The sequence below is a fragment of the Chaetodon trifascialis genome, chromosome 16 (assembly GCF_039877785.1).
Source record: "Chaetodon trifascialis isolate fChaTrf1 chromosome 16, fChaTrf1.hap1, whole genome shotgun sequence".
NCBI classification, from domain to species: domain Eukaryota; kingdom Metazoa; phylum Chordata; class Actinopteri; order Chaetodontiformes; family Chaetodontidae; genus Chaetodon; species Chaetodon trifascialis.
Window position 1 is genome coordinate 10,730,477 of NC_092071.1, and position 27,856 is coordinate 10,758,332.

General features: G+C 42.9%; 2 protein-coding genes across 4 annotated transcripts; one reads left to right on the forward strand and one right to left on the reverse strand.

The window, feature by feature from the left end:
• Nucleotides 1-50: 50 nt before the first annotated feature.
• nsrp1 (nuclear speckle splicing regulatory protein 1) lies at nucleotides 51-12,490 on the reverse strand. 2 transcript variants are annotated; one of them, XM_070982340.1, is made up of 7 exons: nucleotides 4,421-4,455; nucleotides 3,409-3,499; nucleotides 3,164-3,220; nucleotides 2,934-3,062; nucleotides 2,536-2,743; nucleotides 1,948-2,050; nucleotides 51-1,846 (listed from the first exon to the last, which is right to left on the reverse strand). In XM_070982340.1, exons 1-7 carry the CDS (start codon nucleotides 4,438-4,440, stop codon nucleotides 1,039-1,041), a joined length of 1,416 nt encoding a protein of 471 aa, XP_070838441.1. In that variant the 5' UTR covers nucleotides 4,441-4,455; the 3' UTR covers nucleotides 51-1,038. The 2 variants fall into 2 exon arrangements, with proteins under 2 accessions (XP_070838441.1, XP_070838442.1); XM_070982341.1 differs by lacking the exon at nucleotides 4,421-4,455 and adding an exon at nucleotides 12,487-12,490 and having other exon boundaries at nucleotides 57-1,846.
• ssh2b (slingshot protein phosphatase 2b) lies at nucleotides 7,049-26,696 on the forward strand. Of its 2 annotated transcripts, XM_070982337.1 has the most exons (15): nucleotides 7,049-7,308; nucleotides 11,460-11,503; nucleotides 19,174-19,286; nucleotides 19,399-19,463; nucleotides 19,559-19,680; nucleotides 19,766-19,831; nucleotides 19,938-20,003; nucleotides 20,181-20,375; nucleotides 20,650-20,743; nucleotides 20,923-21,051; nucleotides 21,443-21,489; nucleotides 21,652-21,798; nucleotides 21,891-22,091; nucleotides 22,322-23,360; nucleotides 23,764-26,696. In XM_070982337.1, exons 1-15 carry the CDS (start codon nucleotides 7,246-7,248, stop codon nucleotides 25,105-25,107), a joined length of 3,735 nt encoding a protein of 1,244 aa, XP_070838438.1. In that variant the 5' UTR covers nucleotides 7,049-7,245; the 3' UTR covers nucleotides 25,108-26,696. The 2 variants fall into 2 exon arrangements, with proteins under 2 accessions (XP_070838438.1, XP_070838437.1); XM_070982336.1 differs by lacking the exons at nucleotides 7,049-7,308; nucleotides 11,460-11,503 and adding an exon at nucleotides 16,571-16,954.
• Nucleotides 26,697-27,856: the final 1,160 nt, after the last annotated feature.

The following is a 27,856-nucleotide window of genomic DNA, read 5'->3' on the forward strand; positions in this document are numbered from 1 at the left end:
AGCAAAATATGTAAAGCAATAAAAATAAAAGTACTCAAATGGCCCCAAGCCCCTTTGAGTGTCATGCTATTATTTATTATTGGGTTATTAGTCCTTAGACATTCATGTACATGCAACAGGAGGCAATGGAAGAAAATGTGGAACAGAAATGTTTTTATTAACTTATCACTGTCTGCATCAAAATGACACAAGAGTGATCAAACACAACGTCAGCGGCTGACACCTCACTCCGTTCACCCATTTCCTGAACATAACTAACATTTCCTATATACACTCATTCCTTTACGTGATGGTACAAGAGGCTCAAAATTCATATTTACAAATCAGATTTCATATTTAACAAAGATGGATCAAAAAAACCTATCCAAGTCCCCCTCCTCCCAAACAAAATTTTGTCCGGCACACAGACCATGAGCACACTCTGCTGTTTGAATCTCTCCAGTGCAGTGTTATAGGATGGGGTTGGCAATGTTAAATATTTTTTCTTATTGTCAACAAATCCCATGAAAAGACGAAAACCAACACAGCATTGACTGTCAAGTACTGCCTGTGTAGCCAAAGCCTGACATATTCTTCTATGCCGCAGTCCTCCAGTGTGGTCAGTTAGCTTTACTGTTGCACTATGTGACATGTTCTTTCATTACAATGAACACTGGCACTGTGGTTTACTGTGACTCAGTCCCATAAACACTGTTGTAGTGCTGTAAATACTTACTAATGTACCAAATGTGTATTAATCAGCTGAAAATAGTCACCAACAAATCTTCTATTTATGCCTGTTTAAGGAACATTTGCTCAGAACATCACTGCCCAGCTGTTTTAGGAAATTATTGCGCACTGAAAAGGAAATCAAATGAAACTCTTGTAACCAGTTTTTTTTAAGATTTACATCTTCAGTAAAAAATAAAGTCAGAATGTAGTGACGGAAGAAGCAACCAACTCGTTGTTTTGGTCTTTGTTGAAAAAAAGAAAAAAAAAACATAAATTAACATTAGCCTTGTCAAAGTGAGAGAAAGGTTGTGGTTCAGGGATGTTGGCTCAGTCCTCCTCCTTCTCTATGTAGGTCTTACAGGCCGAGCGGGCCATCTGTCTGGCCATGTACCTGTCCCTCGCCGAACTCACAGTCTGATCCGTGCTGCGCTTTGCAAACTTGTTCGCTTTCGCCTCCATGTCTGCTTCCTCCTCGCCTTCCTGCCTGTCTTCATCTTCTTTTCCCTTTCCGTGTTCCTTCTTTTCCGGATCTTTCTCTTCCCTCTTCACTGCCTTCTCCTTCTCTGGTTCCTTCCTCCTCTCCTTCTCTTCTTCTCGATATCTGTCCTTCCGCTTGTCTTCATCTGGATTCCTTCTCTTGTCTTTTTCCCCATTCTTGTCCCTCTCTCTTTCTTTGGGGCTCCTCTCCCTCTTCCCATGCCTGTCTTCCCTCTCTGTATCTGCCTTGCTTCTGCTTCGGTCATCTTCTCTGCCTCTGTCCCTGTCTTTCCTTCTATCCCTATCGTCTCTTCTTCCTCCGTGTCTGTCATCCCTTTCCCTTCCCCTGTTTCGCTCTCGCTCTCGGTCTCTATCTCTGTCCCTCCCTCTGTCTCTGTCTTGATCTCTGTGGCTTTTCTTATGTCTGTCTCTTTCCTTTTCTTTCTCCTTCTCCTTCTCCTCTCCGCTCCCTGATGAAGGTGACCTCTGTCTGTATTGCCGTTTTGAGTGCGCAGAGCCTGTCCCAGACTTGCTAAACCCAGACTTCTGCTCTTGCCCCTCCTCAATGTCACTGCATGAACTTGGGATATTATCATGGGACGTAGATGAGGGAACAGGTGAAGTCCTCTCCTCTTTTACAACCTTTAAGAGTTGAGTTCTGTGGGGACACAATTACATGCTCAGAATAGTTGCTAAAGACATGTACTGTCTGTGCGTTTTGTGTTGATCGATGAGAAAGTAATAAGACCGATGACTGACTTGTTTGCAGAGCGATCTGGTATCGCCTCCTCTCCTACAGTCTGATTCAGCAGGTGCCGATAGAAGCCACTCAGGTCTTTTTGTTTCTTCACGTCCAAAGCAGCTACATGAAACAAGAATAATTCAAATAAATCACTTACATTCATGATTATGCTCAAACTTTTGCAAGACACTGTATCTCTGCAAAACATAATGTCAAAACTGTTATTTCTTTATAATCTGCTGAGAATTTTAGTTAATTTTTGAATGTTTTGAACTAAAATTCTTGCTGTTGCACCTTTATATTTCTTAAAGTCAAACGCGTTGCGTGCCTTAAGGAAGGACATACTTCTCCAACCTTAATTGACACAATAGCATTTACTGAGGGAGCTGGTCACGTTAAGTTCCCATGAACTTTCTCTGCTGTCAATAAAATATCTGAAAGAACATTCTCATTTTTTAATTGTTGTTATGATATCAAGTCTGCTTAAGGATGATAAAAAGTTACTTTGACACATTTATATGTTGTTGGATACATCTTGAGTATCAAAGTCAAACCATATCCATTACAACAAAATGGTTGTAATAGTTGCAAAGTATTGGTCGAACCTTCCATCGCTGCCTCTCTCTTCTCTCTCTCCTGCTCCTCCTTCTGCTCCAGCAGTTTTTGCTTGTAGGCCGACGTGACGTAAGCCTCTTTATCAGCAAACTGCTCTCCCTCTGCCTCTCTTTCCTTCTGGATCTTCCTCTCTTCCCTTCGTTCTTGTTCTTTCTTTCGGTCCTCGACTGCTCTCATTAACTGGTGGATATACTTTGGCTGTAAAAACGAGACACAGAAAAAATTAAATTAACATTCATGTGGAAGTCCCACAGCACAGGGAATTAGTGTCTTGCTCCTACATATTTTAGCAGAGTCCTCATGCACAGTCTTTCAAACCATTCAATCACACTGAAATCCAAGTGTTGACAAATGCAGCTATACAAGTGTTTAACATAAGCAAAATTACCCTTTTGTCAGCGCCATGCAGGACTTTTTTGTTGCTCTCAAGTCTCTCATTTTGAATGTCATCATACACAGCATCATAGTCATATACAGTGCTGTCCTGCTCCAGGGCCTTCTGCATCTCCAAACGTGTCTTTAGACCGAGAAGGATAACAAAGAGACAAATATCAGAGAAATGTAAATCACAGAGGAATGACTGCATTTGTACATAAAGAAAACTTGAATTGCTCTGACCTGCTTCATCATCTTTTTTTTGACAGCTTCTCTCTGCAGACTCTCACCAACTGAGGTCTGACAAACAAAAAATAACATATTCAGTGTATTTGGACAGAAGTCTGCTAAAATGCAAACTGAAACCTGGAAACGATTCTGTTTATGTTCCATTACAGTGCAAAAACCTGCATCACATGCAGAGATTAGTGAATAACAAGAGACAAATTATATTGTCCTGCTTGGCACAAGTCCAGAAATTTACCCACCTCATCATCTGAGTCATCCCCGAACACTGAGGGCTTCTGCAGGATTGCTGTCTTTGACGCTGCTTTCTTCTGTGGCAAGATCAGCCCGTACCTGTGGACGATCAGGAAACAAGGCTTTCTTAAACCCTTTCTTACAAAAATCACCTGGACATGCATTTCACATGTAAAACTTTCACAAGTCCTAATTCATCAGCAAAAGTGGTGTTTCTACTGGGACAAATGCAAAGGCTTTGCACCTAACACAAAAACTAAAGCAGCCATTTAAATAAACAGCAAATGACCTAAAAGAGAAGCCTTAAATTGTGGTATAAATATAGTTTCTCATAAACAGACAACAGACATTGTAACAAAGCACTATAAATTAACTATATATTATAGATATTCTGTAGATTAACAATTTGCAAAGACGTAGCTATGCCCTTTCAATTTTCCAGTGGCAAAACAGCTACATATTAAAAAATGTTTTTTGCGGGCAATAATTTGTTTCTGTGACAGGTGGCTTTGTGCAAATGTACATGAACTTTTCATAGTGCAATGTCCTCCACCAAAAAGAGGAACAGAAGTCGCCCAAAATTGATTCATTTGACGGCAGTTTGAATGACTAACGTCAGCCATCAAAGTTTCATGAACTGTCCTTGATAATGTGTCATTGGTAAGTTAAAAATAACGTTAAAAAGAAAATGCTGCGGTGTTTCTGCTCCAATGAAGACGTAATTTAGATGAAAGAAGTGATAAGCATTATACAAACGAAAGGACCCTCCTGTTAACGTTAACTAACCTAGCTAGTATATAAGCGAGGTTAGCAAAACGTTAGCATGTCGTTCAGTAGCAGCAGGGGCAGCACTGGACTGACCACCGTTTTTACAGATAGCTCTGGCCTGTAACGCCACGGCTGCTGCAATGAATTAAGTGAGTCACCACGACTATAACTGTAACCTCAAACAAGTGAAACAGTTGCCGTTTAATGTTAAACACACACGGTCGTGATCGCGTTAGCATGTTAGCAACTTACTGTTTTGTGGGGACCGCCATCTTGCTCTGCTGACTGTGAACGAGCGCGACAGATTCGTCACAATATTTCAGCGAAGTCACAAACGTCAGGTTCTGCTAGGTTTAGCTGCTATGTAAAGATAGTTACACAGAACCTAAATTTATAATATAATACAATATAATATAATATATCGGTGCTTACATTTGTTTCTGGTGACTACATCTGGGTTTATCAGCATGTTGCGAATGTGCGGACTTTCATTGGCAGAAAGAAACAAGTGACCGTCATGTAATTTATCACTCATTTGTGAAATATTTGGTCTGTTAGAAAATAATGAAGCCATTGTAGTATAAAAGCACATTACCTTGGACAGATCTCTATGCCAACTTTAAAAACCATACAATGGTCGAGATGTTACCAGTAGAAGGTGATATTGCTCCAAAGGGTAAATCATGAGGTAAAGCTATACTGTATTCCAAAACAAAAAAAGAAAATGAGATTATATTATGAAAAATATGCATAATTTGCGAGGCAGAATGTAACTTTCCATATTTCCTATACTAGTAATGACCCTGCATCCCTTAAGGTCATCTCATATGCTATTGAAGGGGCTCTGACTGGGACCAAGTCTTTAACTATATGTCAAAATGACCAGAAACCAAAGCTTACAATAAATGCATTTCTATTCTATTTCTGTGACCACACATCAATATATTAGCAAACATATAGGATATAATGGATTTATTATACAGATAATTACAATGGGCAGACAGGGGCTTGTCACGTTTTGGGAAGTCAATGACATGAGGGGCTACTTAAAAAGATTAACTGTGATTACAGTTGCACTTGAGTCTGCTATTCATTCTGCAGAGGAAACCAAGGCTCACAATGTGTGGCTGCTGTCTGTCATTTTGTCATTTGTTATGTTCAGCTGCTCTATTCTAAACCTGCAGTAAGTCGTTCTCTTGATCGGAGAGCAAACGGCTCACCTGTGATTAAAGCTGTAGCTTTGCATTCCCACTGCCTCCTCTGAGTGACTCTAAATCCAAACACCATTATCTCTGTCGTAATCTCCATCTCATCTCGTCTCTGGCCTCACTGCTAATCCCTCTGGTACAAACAGCACGACTAAAGCTGCCTGATGGATGGATGGATGAATGGGTGGAGTGATGGACAGACACTACAAATGGTGAAGTTGGTGACTGAACAAATAGCTTTTGTGTATCAATAAATGAGAAGCATTCTTCCAATCTTTGCATAATGACCTACAAATTTTAATTATAAATTATAATTTATCTCATCATGTATTGTTTTAGCCTAGCTACAGACATCCTAATCACCACCAACATCTATAATTTTTGGCAATTCATTGTGATTATTAGACTTGTATTATTTATTCGTATGATGAATGGGGACAGAAACCAGGTTGTACACCAGCTGTAATGATAGTGGTAGTGCTGGTGTTGTGAATATGTGCATACCTGTAAGCATTGGTATTTGGGCTGTGTTACATATGCTGATGGCACACACTTCACATTTGAGTGTGTGATTATGACAACCTATGGTTGCTGCTATCCCTGATCTGTGCCCAGGCAGTGAAGACAACAGTGTCACAGTAAAGGTTCAGACAGGCAGGTTACACCTCAGGAGTCATGAAATATCACATTTTCCCCTAGTCAGTACTGCACTCACGTCAGTGAAGCTCATATATGTGTGTGCACACATAACTTATGACTCCCAGGTTGATAACCCTTAGAGAGGCAGGCCTGTCATCCTTTCTGAAGCTTTACATTGTACTACAGGTTTAGACTGACTGTCTTAAACAAATACATGAAAATAAAATCATGCACACTACATGGATATTATAACACCAACCTACACATTGCATTTCCTCATATTTGTATTTTAGAAGCGACACACCTCTGAAAGCTAATGCAGTGTTACAATATTGAATAATTTAACTCAAACTCAAGTTTGAATTGATTTTATTGACTTGACTTCACATTCAAGAAAATTACCGAGAAAGTGACTTGACTGAGGTTCTAGAGACTTGAGATTTAACTCTAATTTAAACCTCTGAAAAAGTACTTGATAAGATTGCTAAAAAAGTTTGATATTCTCAATTTAGATTGGAAATTGACACATGTCTCAAGATGTCCCAGTATTTCCCTTGTGATAAATAAAATTCTTGTCTCTGGGCTTAGTATTTATAATTTAAGTTGATAGTATGCACAATAGTAGTTGGTAAAGATGTGCAATTTATACAAATACACTGTCTTAAAGGGGCACTCATCTGATTTTACATATCAACATCACTTTCCTCATCAGTTTTATGTCAGGGGTAATGTAGGATCCAGTGTTATTGGAGTCTCGCCGACAATATTGACTAAAAGTCAGGATATTTTGGCCTATGCAACGATCTGGACCACTAGTTTAAAAGATTTTTGTCTTGCAAATCCTCAAAAGTTATGGAAGTACACACAATTTGTGTAGTCAGGACAGAGTACCCCTTTAAGGAAAATATCTGAATGTAATTGTTGTCGGCTGACGATGGAGGTCATCTTTTCCCATGACTGACAGACACTACTCTTAACTGCTTTGTTGACGTCCGGCACGCATACGGTTAATCGGGATTGACAAACTAAGGGCAGTTGCGCATGCGCAGGTGGCGCTGACAGAGGAAACAGCCGGGGAGTAGTCAAACAGTCCACGATCAGAGAGGAAGAGAGAGGAAAAACGAGAGAAGAGAGGCGACCCGGGTTCAGCTGGGTTTTCTCCCCCTCTAGACAATTATGCTCGGCTCGCCGCTGTCGCTTCCTCTCAGGTGTCCGCTTCCCGGTCGCTGAATGGCGCTGGTTACCGTGCAGCGTTCACCGACCCCCAGCACCAGCTCCAGCCCCTGCGTTTCGGTAAGAGCCGCCTTTTTTGAACCCTCCTCCACTACCGATGCCACTACCACCTAGCCCAAATCTCTGTGCTGTCGAAGGCGACGAGAGGCTTCATTTCCGCTGTCTTTTTGTCGGCTGCTGACTGTCATAAAGTGCCTTGCCTTTGTACTCCTGCGCATGCGTGAAACATAGCGGCTCATCATTTTCGGTTAAGAGTGTTGGTGTCTTCGCTGCAAAGTTAACCTGCTCTGAAATGTTTTGACGCTGGTGTTTGAAAAGACAGTTCCGTTTTCAGCCTTATCTTGCGAGCAGTTTCCCATTTTGTGTGTGTGTGTGTGTGTGTGTGTGTGTGTGTGTGTGTGTGTGTGTGTGTGTGTGTGTGTGTGTGTGTGTGTGTGTTTTGTCGTACTCCAGTGTTGACATGGTTCCTGTATGCACATTTCCGCCAGTTCAAAGGTTCAAATGGCAGTTAGCTGAGTTACTACTGTCCAACATTAGAGACAAGTTTGCTTGTCTGTCCTGTTCCTCCGTGCGACAGTAAATAAAACTGCCAGCTATCTAATGTTGTTCAGCTTCAGAGCTGTAGTTTAGCTGTCTACCAAGAAAAATGTCATGCACTTCCGCTCGTAATAAGCGCCTTGTGACACGCATGAATGCGGGTATTTACTCTTGCGTTATTGTTATATGCTGTCTTGGTATGTAAACAAGGTTGTGGATGTGTGTCTCTCTCTTTGTCTGTCTCTTTCCTACACTATCTCTCTGTTCTGTCTACGTATTTCTTTACCTGTCTGCGTCTCTCTTCCTGTCTGTTTGAGTGAGTGAGTGTGTGTGCGTGCATGCGCGTGTGGTGACGGCAGTGTGCCCATGCAAAGCAGAGGAGCAGGTGTTGTTTCTCTTTCTACTCCCCCTGTTTGTCTTGTTTTTACAGAAGCAGAGAACCTCACCAGACAACCAGGAATAGACTGAGGAAGTATAATACATTCAAATGTCTTCCTCTGTCTGTATCACACCACTTCATACACTCCTTGTGTCAGTTGGGATGTGTGTATTGTTGACAGCATGTCTGCAGGAGTCCTTTTCTTTGTCAGTGTGATATAATGTGATAAATATTGATATGGTTCACTTTCCAGTGCGGCTTGATTAGACATTGTTAGTGTGTGTAACTTCTGTATGGGTGTAATGAATTACCTATTTACCTGTAAGATATGGATGATGGATGATGATATAGATGGCTATCATGGTATAAGTGAACATAAATGTTATAAACTGCAGTCAAGTTATTTATTTATTTATTTTTACTGGGAATGTCAGCCACAAACTATTTCTGGGTACTGCTGTCTTAAAAAAAGACCCTGTCCTACCCACCTCTTTGTGCTGTGAGAACAAAACAGGTTCTGTGAGCAGACATAAGTATGGCTGTCTTGTACACTATGTACACACATTTTAGGTAATTTGTTCTGAATGTCGTCCAGATTTACTCAAATTATATACAAGAGTAATTGAAACAAGACTTATTTGAGTAGTTAATATATTGCAACTGGTATTAAGGTGTTATTTTCTATCTTTTGGACGATCATGTATGTTAGCGATGGTATAGTGAGCCGTGAGGTCTTTTGTCTTGACAGGAGTATGAGCTGTCAAAGAAGAGGAAGCAGACATGCATGTGTAATATGTCAATATATGGCAGACAGGGGTGATGAAGGATGTGAAGTGTCTTCTTGTGGAAATATGCTCTCAATTTGCACCCTGCACAAACATACACTGATAAGGCATTGCACAGACGCATGTCTGGTTTTCTGGGTCTTGCTGTGATGTGTGTATGAAGTCTTGTGTGAAGTCTTTTTTGAGATGCCTGCTAGCTGTGTTTTTTCACCACCATCTCTACTTGAACCATATGTTGAATCTGTCCAGCCTCACTGGTGTGGAAAGCACACATTTGGCCTTTACTAGTTTTAACCTGGTGACACTAGATGCTGCAACATGCCGCCAGTGCAGCACAGACTTGTCTCCAGTCCTGCAGATACTTGCCCAGCATGTGCACTTGCGCTACACATTTCCATAAGCTTTGGAAAAATCTCACATTTTCATATATGCAAAATCTCAGTGTGTTTCCAATCTCAACAAAGGTCGGGCGATATGTCACAGTGTAGGACACAATTGCGGCAAACAGCAGCTGAGACTTTACATATACAGTCAGGTTCTTTGTGTGTATTTGAAACTTGCTCATTACAATTGCAGGTCACCGTGATGTGCAAGAGTTCAATATAACAAAGGGATTTAAATACTATGGTGGTGTTGAACAATCCACAAGATCTGCCTTAAATATGTCTTGTGCTGTTGAGTGTGAGAGCCTATAATGGAGTTTTACGTTGAACTGGATCTGCAGCAGTTTCAAAAGACCTGGTAGTAAATTCTATCCAGATTCTTTCTGATTTTGCTTGAACAATAACTAAGCCAAAATTCACCAGTTCTTTGAAATACACATATACATTGCACACAATTTGCATGAACTGCATGCATCAGATGACATTCAAAGATAATAAAACATACTGTGATTTGTCCAAGGAGGGTCAAATCAAACACAATTGGTCTTGGTTGTAGAAACATTTCCCCTCTCATCCAACGGGCTTCTTCAGTTTTAATTGATTGGTGGGGAGTCTCAGGTGTTTATGGTTTCTCCAACCAAGTCCAGTTGCCCTTGATTCAACCCTCCTTGGACAACCATGAGCTGGATGACTGAGAATCTTCCCAGATACAGTGATATCATTTTTTCATCCATACCACATAGCTTCAGTCAGACCAAAAACATTGAGGCAGCCCCTCCAGAGCGCATCCTTTTGACCCCATTTACACCTGGTGTTAAAATGTGATCCATATCTGGACACATTATCTCAGATAAATTAAAAAAAAGGAGTAAACCAGAACAGTCTGGTTCGTGTTCAGATCTTAGGTGATTTGCAGTCACCACAAATTACTGATGTGCAGATTTTGCTCTGGACAACAGAGAGCTGAACTCAGGGGATGACAAGAACACATTGAAAATACCAGGTGTAAAGGCACAGGCAAGATTGAATTGTGTATTATCTGGATAACTGTAGATCCCATTTTAATACTTGGTGTGTTTGTCCCATTGTTGCCTGTCATCAACCTGTAATCCACTTTTTCCTTTTATGAAGCTGCTAATGGTTTTGTAATGTTGTTAAGGCTGGTTAATCCCACATAGAGTGCAAACAAGATAAGTACCTGGCGCTGTAAGATGAGTGCCAGGTGTTAATCTGCCACTAATTCTTAGCCCTCTCATTGAGCAAAGCTTCATATTCCACTGTGTGCTGACTGGATGTGATTTGGATTTTTCTCTTATTCCCTGTTCTTCATCTCCCTGCTTGTTTTTTGTGCGTGAATGTGTTGTTCTTTGACCGGCCACACCTTAAAAACAGACTGAGGTCATTTTCCTGGAGTGTGTGCAAATTGAGTTGAAGCTCCACTCTGCCCTCCTGCCTGTCTAGCTGCACCGGCTGCTCTCTGCTCAGGCAGTGCTGAACACTGCGTTGAATACCACTTGCACTTTTCATCTGTTTGTGCGTGTGTGTGCTTGTGAATGTGGAAATGCACAAGCTACACTTTATACATTGTCTCATTACTTGTTTTGTTCAAGTAGAAGGTCTCCTATTTTTCAATTATGATGTAAAAGTTGAGTTTTATTAATACTGCACTTATCTAGAAAACATTCTAGAGCCCTTTACAGACTGAAAACATGCTTATGGTCGCAGTTAGTATTCAGAATTCTCAGTATTCATCAACATTATCAATGCTTTTTTCAACTTATTGTATACACTACTAACTATTTAATACTATAAAACATAAGTAAGTTCATGACTCAGGCATTAAAACAAGTTCTGATAGGACTGTTTTCACATTGCTGAGAAGGGCTTGTCTGTTATCTTTGGACATAATCATACTGTGAATGTAAATAGTGCTTTGCAATTTAGAGTATCTAAATTAATTAGAACAAGTTATATTGGGGGATTTTGTACATGGTATATCAGCATCATTAACATCAAAATAGTTTTGCGTCATATTGTGTCTCTGTCTTCAAGCTCAGCTGTTGACCGTCCAACATAGTCGTGTACTTACACATTACTGAATGCAATCTTCTCATTTGATCTCTTTAGGAGTCCGGTAGTGGGGAGGATGACCGCCGCTCTCAGCCGAGGAGGTAAGACATTGATTGAACTCTTCATCCTTCCCCTCTGTGACCTCAGTGCTAGAGGTGCAGTGCAGAGAGCTTCTTCCTGTTAACTCACAAACATGATGTGCAGTGGGATTCTGACAGCTTAAACCAGGAGTGTGGTTACAGTGATATTGTACGGGAAATGCAGTGTCTGGTCGAGTGGTTAAAGAAACAACAGGAGAATTTGCTGAACTTTTTGCATTTCTGCCCATGACCTCTGACCTTTCACGACCTGACTTAGACCGACTGGGGAGAAAATAGACTCTACCTGAAGAAGCACTTTATGTTTAATCATTAAATGTATCTGACCCTGGCAGCAGGGCTTCCTTCCTTTACTGATACAAAGAGCTGCTGTACTATTGTGGCAACACAATCCTGTGCTGTCCCTTGTTGCCTCGGGCATTGAACTGGAGTTGAGAATCTGGTTTATCCTGTTTTATGCAACCACATTTACAACTGGTTTTAGGCCACCAGCCACCAGCAATTTCCTTCCACTGACTGCTGTGTTTATGTTTTCGAGATACCAGTGAACTGAAGTTGCAGTAGCATTCTTACTTCTCCCTTTGTGTAATTTGGCCCTTCAGTAAATTAAATCCTGGAGTCCTCTCATGTATGGAAAGAGTCACTGTGTTTCGCTGGCTGTCCATCAGAGGGCAGTAGGCTCCCCGTGAGTCAGGTCTGGGTATGTGGGTCAGGGGAGCTGCACGGCTGATCCAGGAGCAGATTGGAAGCCCCTCCCAAAGTCAGAGCGCCTCTGTGTCTGTCTGGTCATTGGAGCTTTGTGCCATCCAACTGAGGGCTTTCTGTATTTGTGCAGCTGGGAGTGAAATCTATATTCACATGCTGATGTGTGTGTGTGTGTGTGTGTGTGTGTGTGTGTGTGTGTGTGTGTGTGTGTGTGTGTGTGTGTGTGTGTGTGGGTTATGTTTAAAAGAGAGAGAGACAGGTATCAGATCAGAAGTCATCACTGTTTTGTAGACTCATATTATTTTCAATGTCTTGCGTTGGAGTCCTAAGATTATTCGACCATTGACCTTTCATACAGCCATACACATTTGGCTAAATGTGACATTTTCTGTGAAAATCAGAGATCCTCTCATACTTGATTTGACTGTATGCTGTTCCACTCAACACTGGAATATGTGACACCGTGACCTTGTTACTTGCACGGACATGTCATAAGATTTTTTCAAAAGAGCACATACCAGTAAATGAATATCAAGTTCCTGCTGTGGAGGTGAGCCTCATCTTGACTTCCTCTTTGAATTGCTGTTATATCAATGAGGAGCTGTTTGTTATACAGAGTTTTAGCAGGCTGTAGAGTCCAGGAAGTATTGTTTGTTTGTCATCTGTGTGTTGGAGTGTTGTTTGACGTTAAGATTGGTATTTGCAGTTGCTTGAACTTGTTGTGTGTCTTATTGCTCTTGGTAAGGGCTCACTACTTTTCTTGTGAGAAACTTTGTTTCAACACATGACCTAGTAAGTCACCAGAATTTACACTCACCTAGCTAGATAGTTGTTTATAACATATAGCAATGAAGCCTGACATCACATGTGCAGTACTGCATACCAACAATGCACAAAATGTAATGGACTTCAGCTTTATCCTTGATCGTAAAGCAAATTCAGATCCTACAGATGTGATAGGATCACTCATAAAGGGCGTGGCTTAATAAATACAGGGTGTTATGGAACTGTGGAAAAATTTGGAGATGTAGGTAACTGTTCATCTTCATCCACACCTCCCTCACTCGCAATGCTAGACCAGGAGGAGGATAAGGGATAAATGAAAAAAGTTTTACGTCATTCGCAAATGTAAACAAAGTTTTTGCCAGCTGAAGTCCAAACACACACCTCCTGCTATGATACTGGTCTGCTAACTACCCACACCAGCAAACGGTCCAAGTGTGGTTTTATGTGATGGGCGGGATTAGCTAATTACCCCAAATCACATTTGATTAGATACATTTATGTACTCACACCTGAGTTCAAGATGAGTTATCAAATATAATTTGGTTAGTTTTGGTAAGTTTTACAGGAAGAGAAAAGAGGGGGATTTTGTCAACACACTGAAAAACTGATTTGTCGAGTCCAAGCTGCAGTACAGAGTGTTCACATCCAGATGGGCTTAGGTGTGTCAGCAAAGAGGCAAAAATAGTTGAATGAAAGTGAGCCCACACACTGAATATTCATGTTCCTACACTGCTGACGTCTGTGCTGTAGAAGCCAGCCGCTGCAGCAGAGCTCATCTCTGACACAGGTAGTGACATGCATTCAGGCTGGAATAAAGCTTTAGTGATGCAGTGTGTATGTCTGCAAAAGCAGGGCCTACTGCAGTGCTGCTGATTAAAGTCAGTGACATCAGCACAGCAGTGACGCCAGCTGAAGCAGCAACGTCACCGGAGGGCCCACAGAGGGAGGAATTTTGAATGGTGCTTCAGTTGAAGAGTATTTCTGGTCCTTTGTAATCTACATAATCCTTTAGTCAGATGAAATGAATCTTTTCACTCACTCCGTTGTAATCTAATATATGTGGTCTGTCAGATATGTTGTCTGGCAGATGGATTCGGCTGTAAATAAACAGATTGACTTCCTGTCAGTGTCTCGTACGTACAGAACTCAATTGCTTCTGCAATAGATGCGTGTGTACTGAAGCTGTTTTTGTGTACGCATGCTTCAAATCCATCACAAACACTGGTGCAGTGTGTTATATATGTGATGTGATCAACTGTCTGTGTCTGTATACGTGGAGACGCAAGAGCAACAGAGCAGTGTCCGGTGTCTGTCTGCATGTAACGACCACATCCTGGCCTTCGCTGCTTGTCATTGGTGTGACTTTCAGCAGTCAAATGAGAGAACAGTAAGCTGGAACTTGAGAGATGGGTCCAACACCACTAACATGTGGGTTGCTGAGAGTCCATGGAGCAATAGGACGACCTGGCCCATGGCAGACTGAGAACAGGATTATGTTCCTAGCTAGACCTACAGTGCCTTTACAGCAGATGTAATGAATATTTACAATTAAAGATAGAAGATAGAGAGAAAGAGAAAGCAACCTCATGACAAGCAAAGCAAGGTGAGGTGTTGATTGGATAACTGTTAGATGAAGTAGCAGTGATGAGGGCCTTCTGATGAGTATTTAAGCCACATTCGTTTAACTGCTGTCTGCTCTGAATGTTGACAGTGGTCATGCATACACTGAACCCTTGATCTCCTGCTGTTTGTCTCTGTCCCCTTTAATGTTTCCACTTGATGCTTTGACAATACTGTTACACCATCTAGTACTTTGATATGTTAAAGCCACCCATGACTCAGCGGACTAATAAATAAACAATTTCTGCCTGTAAAGATCATTGAGAGGAGGTCGAAGCTTGTAACATCGTGGGGTTAATTTATCCACTTCATCTTGCTGCTGAATCTGTCCACCTGGCTGCTTGATCAAGGACCATCGAGAGGAGCATAAAATATAAAAACACACACAGCTCATGCGCACATATGTAGTATGACACGGGCCACTGATGGACCTACAAGAAAAACACCACTGCAGTTGTTGTTTATCCTGTGATATGGATGGGCAGTCAGGTGGTGGCCACATATTTACCCTCAGTTTGTAATCCATCCCCCAAATTGAAACCATGAGGGATCAACAAGCAGCGTAACCAAGTCAAGGTCAAGTTACTCCTGTTTGCTCCTGATGTCTCTTTTTGGATTTCTCAATCCTTTTTCCGTTGTTGGTGTTGTTGCTGTTGCTGTTGCTGTTGCTGTTGCTGTTGCTGGAAGCAGCAGCACATTAAGGTCTCAAGTGTCACTGCGACTGGCGAAAATTTTCCCTAAAGGCTACAGACGTGGAGTAAGTTACGCAACTTCATAACCCTTGTGATGAGTGTGTGGCCCTCACTCTCAAGAGGAAGCCCCACTTGTTGTAGGGAGTAATTAATGCTTAATCAGGACAAGTGTTGTCATGGAAGCTAAGCCACCAGGTGTCTGATGCCGTTGTCATCTGGAGATGAAAGAAAATTGTCCGTGGAGCTGGGTGTTATAGACAAAAATAACACCAGAACACCCTGACAGATAGAGAAAACCACGTCATGTTGAGTAGTTGTTCAAGTGAAAGCCATTTTCAGGCTAAAGTAAGGGGTTCAGGGATTGCTTTGTTAGTAGTGACGCTGTGGCCTGTTGAATAAGGCTTAAAAGCAAAATGCATTAGGTGAAAAAGCTATACAACAATTGTACAATTCTGTTGATCGTAGTGTTCGACTGGTCGAGGAAAGGGCGGACTGAAAGAGCATGTCATATTATGCTTGGAATGAGCAGTTCATAATATTGATATAATAATAACATTGTACCTACAGTGTACATCTGTAAAGCCTTTTTATTCTCTTATTAGTGATTAGTTATAAGTCAGCAGCAACCACAGCCAAACTTGAAATGATGTGAACTTTGAGCGCAGCTCGGTGCAGCTTTGAGCTCCAAAGGTAGTGGTCACACCTAGCTGGGCACCATCACTCTCCCCACCGGAAAACAATGGCACAGTCAGCCCAGAGCAGTATCACCTTTGAGCACGTGTGGGCATCTTATCTGTGTTTGAACAAATGGGACTTGACCTCAACTGTATGAAAACGAGTCCATCTGTCAGACAAGGCAGTGTGTTCTGTTACTTTCTTGCCGCAGGTGTTTTCAGAAACATATTTTAATGAACAGTTTAGCTGTAATACCAGAAAGTTTGTGAAACCAAGCACCACCCAACTTGCAGTTACTCCCACAATCCAGATGGTTTAGGGGGCGCCCTGTTTCCAGCATTAGTCATATGAAGCCATTCTGTGAGTGCCAGGAAAAGTCTGCTCCATTTTATTATTATTATTTATTTTAATGACTTTTATGACTAATTAACTTCGTTTTCTTACATAAGAGTTGTCTCCATTAATCTGTTTTCATTTTTTTCATAATGGCACTAATAACCCCCCATACAGCCGTCGACGGAGCGCTCTTTTCACTCATTGGACCGCGTGTGTCTCCGCCCTTCAAGCGGCAACATTTACCGCAGCCTGCCGCAGATAAATCATGCGGTCACGCTGAGCAGATGTTAAGACGCACCTGCACCGCCAGACGAGTACATGAACCAATACATCTCCGCAGTTCCTGGATATTGCAGTGCCACGCTTTTTCAAGCCTCCTAACGGATCAGTCCCTAAACCCGCGATGTCCATTAAAAGCAAAGTGAGATCTTAGACCGCAAGCCTCCTGAAGAGCGACTTAACGGTAACCACAGCCCGCCTCTGTGCGCCCTGCCCCCGCCACCAGAGCGGCGATGCCTCCCGGTGTTGTGACCGCGCCACGGAGCTCATCAGCCGGCTGCTTCTGCGCCTGCTGCGGGGTGAAGCTGAGACCGCATTTCACCGAGAACTCCGTGATCTCTCAGGGGGAAATTTATCAGCTGTAAGTTTACTGAATATCTGTGCTCAGAGCTCCAGGTTTTCCTTGTCAGCATATCAAACTATGCATTGTAGTATCGTTTTGAGGCTATAACGTTATTCTCACCACCCTGCTGTGCAATGTAGGCTGCTAGACTGACTCAGTTTGTGTAACATCAGTAAGTGGTTGGGTGTTTTTTTCTGACTTGAAGCTTACTTGTCTCGACACAGTTCATATTCCCATTTGCCTTGCTCTCCAGTGTTTGCGAACAGTGATCTAGTATGGCAAAGGCATGCGGTTTTCCCATGATGACTTAATGGGAAGGATATGACAGCGGAGTCGGTGGCTGCAGGAAGACGTTTCCTTCCCTTTGCCTCTTGTGAAATATCTGCCAGATGCCATACTCATCTGTTCACATGCACCCTCTCCCACCCACCTTTTTTCCCCTTTCATTTTAGATGTGCCTCAAATGCATCTAGCAGGAAGGCACACAGTGTACCTGAGACAGATTGTTCATGAATCAGAGGATGTGATTAATCTGTCCACCGGGTGTCTTTGGAGAACAGTCAGTGGGAATGACACTGACATTTATTGGCAATTTATGTGTTTGATCAGCTAAGTCAAGACGTAGTGTGTCTGCACGTACCCATTATTCATGCTTATGTAAGACATCCATCTAGTGTGTGTTTACACACTGTCACAGGCCACAGGACTGAGGATCTTTTGGGTGCGCCAACCAGAAGACAAAGTCCCAAATGTATCTTTGTTATTTTTGTTCAGTCAATGGCTTTTGGATATAGATGGTTTTTCACAATTTCTGTCTGGTTTTGTCATTTGCTAATATCAGTGCACGATCTTTGTTGCTGTTGATTGCTTGGTTGGCCTACGGAGGTCGTAGACGCTGGAGTTTCACACAATTATGCTTGCTTGCCTCAGGTCCCGAGACTTATTCAACTGAAGGAAACAGAATTTTCTTCTGTAACTGGTTACTTTTAAAGCCATTTTTCTGAAGTTGCCCTTGTTTCTGTCCCTCACCTGCTCTGTCCTCGCAGTGACAGAATTGGACTTCCTGTCTCTGATAGACCGCCCTAAGCCTTAGCTTATATTTCTCATCAGGGATGAATTGCATTAGTGGTGAATCTGCGTTCACTCCGTCGTTACAAAACACAATGAGGCTTCCACTTTGGTGACAGCTTAATCCATAATGTAATCGTATCTTGCTATGATTTTGGCCGTGACTCAAAAAACGTCAGAGCAGTGTCAAAGTCAAAGGAATGCATTGTGCATCTTAAGTCCATTACATAACTCTATTGTTGCAATTGCAATAGTGCCAAGTAGCTTAGCTGGAGGTGCCAATTTCATGCTCTTTTTCTATTTTGGGCCAGAAAGGACAAAAGTCTCAGTCAAAGCCAGTTAAGTTTTGATTGTCTGTAAAATACAAAGATTAAAAACTGCAGGTACGTCTGCTGGTTTGAGAAACAGTGAGGTCGGAATGAAAAAGAGAACTGCTTAGTAACGAGCGGACAGTTTGTTTTCCTCGATGACTCCGTATGTCTTTGTCTTTCCTTCTGTCATTTTATGATCATGTCCAGTTCAGTTAAGCCAGCACATTATTAGAAGCAGCTGCTGTTTGTTGCACAGTGTAGTGAGCTCATAAAGGCACACCGATCTTTCCATTATTGTTTAGTATATGATGTTTGCTTAGGATGTCGTGTATTTTCTAAGAAAAGAAGACATTAAATCACTGTTATTGAAACACCTTCAACTTTAAGGCACAAAATCCGTCATATGGGAGAATAAAAGGCACAGTAGCCGCAATAACAGCACCAGTGTTAGCTTTACATGTCTCTGGTATTAAGAGGACAACACATACAATTCATTTATTCTATTAGTTGTCAGAAAATAGTGAAAAACACCCATCAGAAGTCCCCAAAGATATTGAATGTATGATCATGTTTGAGAAGCTGAGACTTTGCAATTTGGCAAATTCATGTGGAAAAATGATCATTAATAGATTGTTAATAAATTTGTATAGAAATAGTTATCTTTTAAGCAGAGAGCTTGGGGATTGAACGTTAGTTCTTCAGAGTTTTAAAAAATTGGTTTAGTTGGAGTCAATTGTTTGACCATTCAACTTCATTTAAAGATTAAAAGCCGTATAGCCTTTCCAGGTCGGTTTATTAGTATTTATAGGCGGTTATCACTCACTTTATTTTCTTCCTCTTTTCCCTCCATCTGTCCAGCATCAGTGAAAGTTTCCTGACAGTCAAAGGAGCTGCTCTCTTCTTACCTCGAGGAAATGGGTCCTCCCCTTCTTCTGCCTCTCGCTTCTCGCAGCTGCGCAGCAAACATGCAGGTGAGGTGAAAGGTCAAGAACATCCAACTGCTTGACTGTATTAATGGTGCTTGTGGCAAATAACGTACTCGACACTGATCAGAGTTGTGTTTTATTACTCTCATACTACCAGGAGACATCCAGCAGCATCTACAAACCATGTTCACACTCCTCAGACCAGAGGACAACATCAAACTGGTGAGTACACACTATAACACACACACATACACACAGTTCAGTTTGAAGGTTGTCAATCAACTGTATAAACATCAACCGTGTTCTTGGCGCTCCAGGCGGTTCGACTGGAGAGCGCCCACGCTCAGATCACCCGCTACATGGTGGTGGTGTCAACCAATGGTCGTCAGGACACGGAGGAGAGCGTGGTGCTGGGAATGGATTTCAGTCCTGTAGATAGGTGAGACGTTGACATGCACACGCTTATATGAGCCTGCCTTTTTTGATCCTGAGTTGTAACACAGAGAATTTTTTCCTCCTCCCAGCTCATGTTCTGTAGGCCTGGTTTTGCCATTATGGAGCGACACGTTGATCCATCTGGACGGTGATGGGTAAGAAACGTACTTTAACCGCAGAGCCAACACACACTGAACACCGGGCTGCTCAGATGTGTGTCGTTGTCTTTTCTAAATTTCACCTCTCTCTCCTCCCTCTCAGGGGTTTCAGCGTGTCAACCGATAACAGAGTGCACGTATTCAAGCCCGTTTCTGTGCAGGCCATGTGGTGAGTCACACTCCATTAATCACTCCGCTCAATAGAAATGGATATGTGCCCTTTTATTGTTTGCGAGTGTTTGTGTTGGTATCTAAAACTATTCATTTGAAGGTCTTTTTGTCAGTCATGATCTCAAACTCTCTGCCCTTCATCCGTCTCGCAATCTCATTTTTCACTCGATCGCAGGTCAGCCCTCCAGTCACTCCATAAAGCATGCGAGGTGGCTCGTTGTCACAACTACTTCCCTGGCAGCTTGTTCCTCACCTGGGTCAGCTACTATCAAAGCAGGGTCTCGTCCGACCAGGTACGCATCAACGAGTGGAATGCCATGCAGGACGTGCAGTCACACCGTGCTGATTCGCCCGTGCTCTTCTCTGACATGTAAGTATTCCACATTCTATGGATTATGTTTTCCACTTTTTATTTTCTCCCTATATATGATCGAATAATTTCTTTTTTGTATTGAAAGATGAACTGCAGAAATTAAAATCACTACCATTCCATATTTGGTCATAATACACATAGTACCATCAAATGCTTTGGTCAGACATCTCCTCTATATGACACAGTGTATGTTGGCAGCAACACTTCATAAATGGAAATGGTCTTGCACTTAGTTTATGTAACATATTTCAATGTTGTGGTGTTTCTGCAGACCTACAGAAAGGGAGCTGACAGAGCGTCAGATCAAAACCAGTTTGAGGGAGATCATGATGCAGAAAGACCTTGAGAATGTCACCTGCAAAGAGGTGAGTCAGCGCTTCACATGCTGCATTCGAAGATGCTTCAAACAGATGCATTCATCTCTGAAACTTGTGTTTTTGCAACAGCTTGGGTCGCTCCCAAGGAATGGCTGCCTTTAAAGTTTATACTGTTTTAAGATTTTATCTTTGTGTTTGCGTGTTCTCCGGCTGGGTGTGTTCTGAAGATACGAACAGAGTTGGAAATGCACATGACGTGCAACCTGCGAGAGTTCAAGGAGTTCATCGACAATGAGATGATTGTCATTCTGGGCCAGATGGACAGTCCTACAGAAATCTTTGACCACGTCTTCTTGGTAGGTTGAGTCAGAACACCTCTGGCGCACCACTGCTGCTTTTGCCGCCAATGTTGGCCCAATTACACTGAAATCCGCACGAAGAAGAACTGCCAGAACTGCTAGATTACAAATGAGTGAATTACAACACTTAAGAAAACGAAGTGTCTCAGTTCTTAGAAGTAAAATATATGAACACTGGTTGTACATCAGGCTTAATCCATGTCTGGGAAACCTGGCAAAATATGCGATAGTCTTGTGTAATTCCTCTTAATTTTGAAGTACTTTGTTCTTGTTTGGCTCGGAGTGCATGCTGGATGTCAGACATGCCTTGTCACAGGATTTAAGCATTATGAAAAAAGTTCAGCTGAAGGCTCTGAACTAGTCTGAGGATTGCTTTTGTTTCCTACAGGGATCTGAGTGGAATGCATCCAATTTGGAGGAGTTGCAGAAGAGCGGGTAAGGAGGGGGACAAAAACAACAAAACCCACGACAGAGAACACGCTGTACCGAAGTCAATAAAAGCATCAAGTATTATGTGATAAGACCCGAGCGATCATTGTGCCAGAACGAAATTAAATGTTTTGTGTTCAAATATTTTGATTCATTTCTCATTCTCAGGGTTCAGTACATCCTGAATGTAACGAGGGAGATTGATAACTTCTTCCCTGGTGTGTTCGAGTACCACAACATCCGCGTTTATGATGAGGAGGCCACTGACCTGCTCGCTTATTGGAATGACACCTACAAATTTATATCTAGAGCCAAGTGAGTTTCAGACGACTGCACATTCTCATTTTCACGGGAGTGTTGATAATGATAAGCTGATACATGTGCTTGATTCTTCGCATCTACTCCAGGAAAGCTGGATCCAAGTGCCTGGTGCACTGTAAAATGGGTATAAGTCGCTCTGCAGCCACTGTGATCGCGTACGCTATGAAGGAGCACGGCTGGGATTTGAAAAAGGCCTTTGATTATGTCAAGGAGCGTCGGGCTGTGACCAAACCGAACCCCTCTTTTATGAGACAGCTGGAGGAGTATCAGGGCATACTGCTCGCCAGGTACCCATATGAACTCACACAAGTGTATGGACTATATGATGGCTAAGGCCAATGAAATGTTACAATGTTACAATACATTTAGGACAGTGATCTTATAAAATTATTATAAACTTGTGTCTGCATGTTTCTGTGTATATTTACATTAATAGGATAAGAATGACATGAAAAGACTATAAGACAAGCTGTTTTTCTTTTTTTTTTCCCCACCCCTCTGTCATCGTGTCCCACAGCAGGCAGAGACACAACAAACTGTGGCGTTCTCACTCTGACAGCGACCTATCTGACCACCATGAGCCACTGTCTAAATCTTACGCCCAACCGCACAGCCTGGGTCACTCCAACCCCCGTAACCAGGCCAGCAGCACATCTGGTCCCTCTGTGAAAGAGCTTCTGGAATCGCTGGGAACGTCGGCCGGCACTGGCAAACCAGCACACTCCACTAGCCAGCCTGATACTGGCATCCAGTCCAATCAGCTCAGCTCTTCGTCCTCTGAGGGGGCGGCAGTCCTATCAGGCGATGCTGAAGCTCAAAGCCTTGAGGCTCCTTCTCTTTCTGCTGTAGTCCAGATCAGCCAATTGGACTCCCCTTGTCCTGAGTCCACAGCCGGCTCTGTGTCTCAGTTATCTCCCCCGCTCTCCAACGGCTTATGTGACTCTGAGGAGAAGCCCTCATCGCCTCCTCTCTCCCAGCCAAAGGCCACTACTGTGGTGCCTGAGCTTCAAAACACAGACGCGGTGACTGTTGCACAGAGTGTTTCAGTGGGCCAGCCTCACCCGCCTCAACCCTTTCACCAACTCCCTCTCTCCCATGTTCCATCCCCAACCCCAGCCTGCATGGATGAAGTTATCAAACCACAGGCGTTGTCCTCCTCTCTCCCTGTGATAAAACCGATGCTCGTGTCAGTGCCTGAGTCCATGACAACACCAACACCAAGCACACAACAGGCTGAACCCCAGTGTCTGTCTGCACCAGTGCCTGTCAAAAAAACAGACTGTGACCAGCAGCTGTGTGGCTCGCCCGTGGACGGTTTAGCAGCCCATCCTCCCTCCACTAGTGATTTTATCAGCTACCCCAGTGCCATTCCACCAAACAACGAGGCGTTGTTTGGCCACAGTGCAGATCACATTAACTTTTTCAGTGCCAGGGAAAAGTTCAAGGGAATGAGTCAAGATGGTAAAAGCTGCCAGCTGAAGAGCTGTGGTAAGGAGCAGCAACCGCCGCCTCAGGAGGTCTCCAGCAGTGAGGGGAAGGAGGAGGAGAAAAGAAAAGTAAGACTTCTTATAGCAAAACTTTCCAGAACCACTGTACGCTTATTTCCTCTGCAAGCACTCATGTCAGTGCTTTTCAGTCACAGACTCTCAGGCTCCTCTCGTGTTTCTATTTTTTTTCAAGGCTGTAATGTAATATAGACTATCAAAATAATTCGTAGATAAAATTCTAATTCTTATATTTGGAAGTTTGTTGAATCCACAGCAGTTAAATTTGGCCTAATTTTGGTTTTTGCTTACTTGAGACCAAGGGCGACACCTGGTGGCCTAAAGGTAGAGCATCTATCTGTCACACCTGAATTAGCTGTGCTTGAATGTTTTCTGAGTTACTATGAATATACTAACTCTTTTATCTTGCTTTCAAACTGAATTAAAGTTTCTATTATCTCTCTTTTCATTGTAGGAAATGGCCGTCCCTGTGCAGGTCACAGGACTGAAGCCTGCAGCGCACGCAGAGGCTTCACCTCTCGGCCCTCTCAGCCAACCGGAGCCTCAGGGCTCGCAGGACCAGGAATTGAGGAAGTCAAGGCAGGAAATAGAGGATAGAGATGTTTTATCACAGAAAGAAGCTGAGAATATTAAAGAGGAAGTGAAAAACAAAGAAGAGGATGAGGAGGCAGCTCCTGCTGGTCTCTACAGCGACTGGACGAGGGGGTCGGTGCGGCGTGTCACCCGACAGCTGGAGCAAAGAATGAAACAGGAGCACGAGGCTCCATCACCCTCTTCATCTCCACCGTCCCTCTCCGGCAGCTCCTCCTGCACTCTGCGGCGTCCACCCAGCGTCCACTCTGGGACAGTGTCCAATCCCCAGGATACATCAGTTTGCTTGCAGGTGTCAGAAGTTAACAGCATGCAGGAAGAAGAGGAGGAGGAGGAGGATGGGAAGGGTGGACCAGTTAAAGGGGAGAGTGGGGATGTAGTTGAGATGGGGGCACTAGGAAATAATAATGGAAGCACAAAAGGACACAAACTCCAGCCTGCTGATATTAGATTGCTCTCTACCTCTTCTTTCCACCGCTCCGCCCATTCTCCCTTTGCCTCTGTGAACTTCCTGTGTTTGGAGGGCGTGACAGAGCTCGAGTCAGGCACAGACTGGGACTGCTCCACAGAGGGACCCCATAGTGACATTGTCATGAGGGAGACGTGGGAGACTCTGTGTGAGCTGGGTGCCTTCCTGCAGGAGGTGAGCATGGGCGGAGCCTGCAAGGCCAGGTGTTTGGACCAGGTTTTTGGCTTCAGCGCTAGAACCGCTCAGAAGCGAGGTAGCAGCATCCAGAAGAGGGTCAGAGAGGTGGAGGCCCGGATTCGCCAGGCAGGACTCACCCCTCCATCCCTGATGAAGCGCTCGGCCTCTCTGGCCAAACTGGGCTGTCTGGAGCTGCTCGCCAATGACCTGAGCGAGTGGGAGCTCAGCCGCTCCTCCATGGCCCCGTCCTCAGCACAACCTCCGAGCCACACAGTAAACGACGAGTCCAAGAAACAGCGGGTCCACAGCTCTCCCTCCTCAGCCGGCCAGCAGCCACAGGTCCACGGCACTGGTGCGGACAGGCTTCCTGAAGCTGGAGAAACCTCACCACCTCCACCATCAAATCAGAGTCCACAGGGAGGACTACTCCCCAACTCTAACCAAGACTCCCTGCATTTTCCTGGGCTGACATTTATGACAGCAAGGCAGCAATATGGAAGGACTCATCCCCTGAGGCGGCTTAAGAAAAGAACTGCTAGTACCCTTTACCACACCATGTAACCCTCACCGGGCGTGTGTGTCTCTGTATGAGTGCGTGTGAGAGAGGGAGGGCTCGTGTACGCCTGTGAGAAATGGAAATTAAAGCATATTTAGGTTTATTCAGCAAAACAAACAAATGCCTCTTGCCTTAAAGAATATGAAAAGTACTTTCTGTACTTTTTTTCTTCCCTGCAGATTCGCCAGAGCCCCTGTGAAATCTGCGACATGAGATACTTGTCTCAGTGCCAGATCAGTGACAAGGCTTTGAAGGTTCTGGCCAAGTGAAATTCAAACTATGAGTTAAATTGGGAGAAACGTGGTGTAGTATAAATGCTTTCAGATGACGTTCAAAAAAATCAGCAAAAACAATCAACTTGTTTCAAATGCTAATCCTCCTGAGCCTGCACACATTCACTCATCACACCCATGTTGGTGTCTCCGTCATCCACTTGATATTTCCTGGTTTGCTGTTGGTTGATAGTCCGACCTGTTGTTCGGTGGAATGTAGCCTCTGTTTTCCTCTTGTCATGTCTCTTCATCATGTGCTAGTTGTGCTGAGTAGCTGCCAAGAAAATGATAAAGCTGCTCTTCTGGTGCAATCTGACAGGTAAATTACATCAATTAGAAGTACTGAAAAATGATACCAATCAAAGTCAATTCTGCTGTCTAGAGGCTGGTTTTTAGATGTGGGTTGTTTCGAGAGCAGCGCATCTGAACACACATGAGCTCAGGTTGAACCACGCACACCACAGATTCGTGTTTTCCCCCAAAGAAAGGTGTATCCAGAGCTGGTGACAGGATAGCTGTGTACAGCGGAAGAGAGATGAGGCATGCTGGGTTTTATGTCATTTTTTTAATGCTTGTTTTGACTTCACAATACCTCAGTCAGTCTGAACCAAATCTGACCTGCACAAACGTCAGACTCTGGATTCCTGGAATGTCAGTCAGAAACAATTTCAGCTTCACTTCTCCATAAACTGAAGTCAGCTCATCTCTTGTGTCCTCTCGCCGTTCTGATGCCACTCGAAACGAGACATTTTCTGTATGTATTACTGTGTGGGAGGCAGGGGGGCAGGTTAGGGGATCGGGTGTTGAGGGCAGAGTGTATATTTGTGCGTTTTCTGCCATGTTCTCTTTGGGATGTAAAGGTCTATATTGTGAGTGTTGACATTTTAAGAACTTTCCATGTTTTTATATCTGGTTTGTGTCTGTGTGTGAGTGTGACTGTGTAGCACAACTTTACCATGTGGGTGTGTACATTTTATTTTATTTTTTAATTGATCGTTTTCTCTTTTGTACACATTTTTAGGAGTGTGCCTGTGACTGGCAAGTGAAGCTTCTCTGCAGTCTATCAGAAATGTCTGTACAGGGAGGTCTGTCTTACATGCACTTTACTCCCTTTTTAATTTTAATGCTGTTTTTTGTTTTTTTTTTATATATATATATGGTTGCTACTTTTGGGGAGCAGGCTTACGTAGTAGCAGCTGTTGGGTATGAGTGTGTATTGTTAAAAAAATGATTTGTTTTTTGTTTGTTTTATTTTAAACTATCATTGTAAATATACTTTTATATCATGTGCTTCAACTGTGACCATTAAACAATGGAAATGATGAAGTGTTTTGCTGTCAATCTGTGGACAGATAAGGTCATCAGACGAAGAAAGGGATCAGACGTTTGCAATTCTTTATTGTTTACTGACTTATCGAATGATCAGTTATTGCGTCCTCATTTCGTCTATGGGTAATTTTGCTTTCCCTTTGTGCAGCATTGTTGTTGTTTTTAGTATGGTGAGTATTTTTTGTTACAACTATGCTTTAAGTCCCCCTCCACTCAAAAATGTATTTTTCTTCTTGTTCCTGCTGTTGGATGTTTGATCTTCTCTGTGGAGAATGATGTACGTGAGTTTTGACATGACAAGGCAATTTTCACATTCATCTGCTGAAAATGGGAAGTTTGTGCTCGGTGAAAATACAGTTTTATGGGGGAGGCCTACGAGGACGATTCATCACATCACAACTAGTTTTTGAAGCCAATCCTGGTCCAAAATTCAGGTTACGCAAGTGTGATGTGGAAACTTGAAGTCGACACGGAGACACGGAGAACCGACTTCACAGTGCAGTAAGAGACGTCTTATGTCCAACAGTTAAACTGTGGAAATGAAAATATTTACATTTTCAAAGATTCTGATTTTTTTGTGTAGAAAAATCATATCGGACACAAATTATTCAACATTATTTATACACATCTTAAAACGTGGAGGGGGTTTTTAAGTTTCCAGTGTAGTGATGTTCAGGGATCAGTTACAGCATCAAAAAAGGGACATTTTACTAGATTTGAGACAGAAAATCTTCCAGAAACACACTGTCAACAGTTTCACTAGCAGCTATTTCTTTGATACAAATTAGCTTCACTGAATACTGTTTGCATTGATTAATACATTTGATTGAGGAACTAATGCCATCAGTATGTCCATATATCACATGGATCTCCTGCAGTATAAAGCCCAGTGAGTACAGAAATCATATTGCAAGATCCTTCTTCTTATTTTCTGCTCTCTTTGCTCCTCACACCGGTCCAACAGCAGCATGCAGGAGATGTCTGTGGGATTTTATAAAGCTCTTAGTTTTGTGAGCCACAGTGCAGTGAGCAGCTTGACCTCTTCTTGACTGACAGCAACAAGGGAACACAACACGGACCCGGATCAACATGGCCTGCAGGTATCCAGGTATGTTGAGTGTGTAACACCCAGACTCATTATGTAGTAACTAGT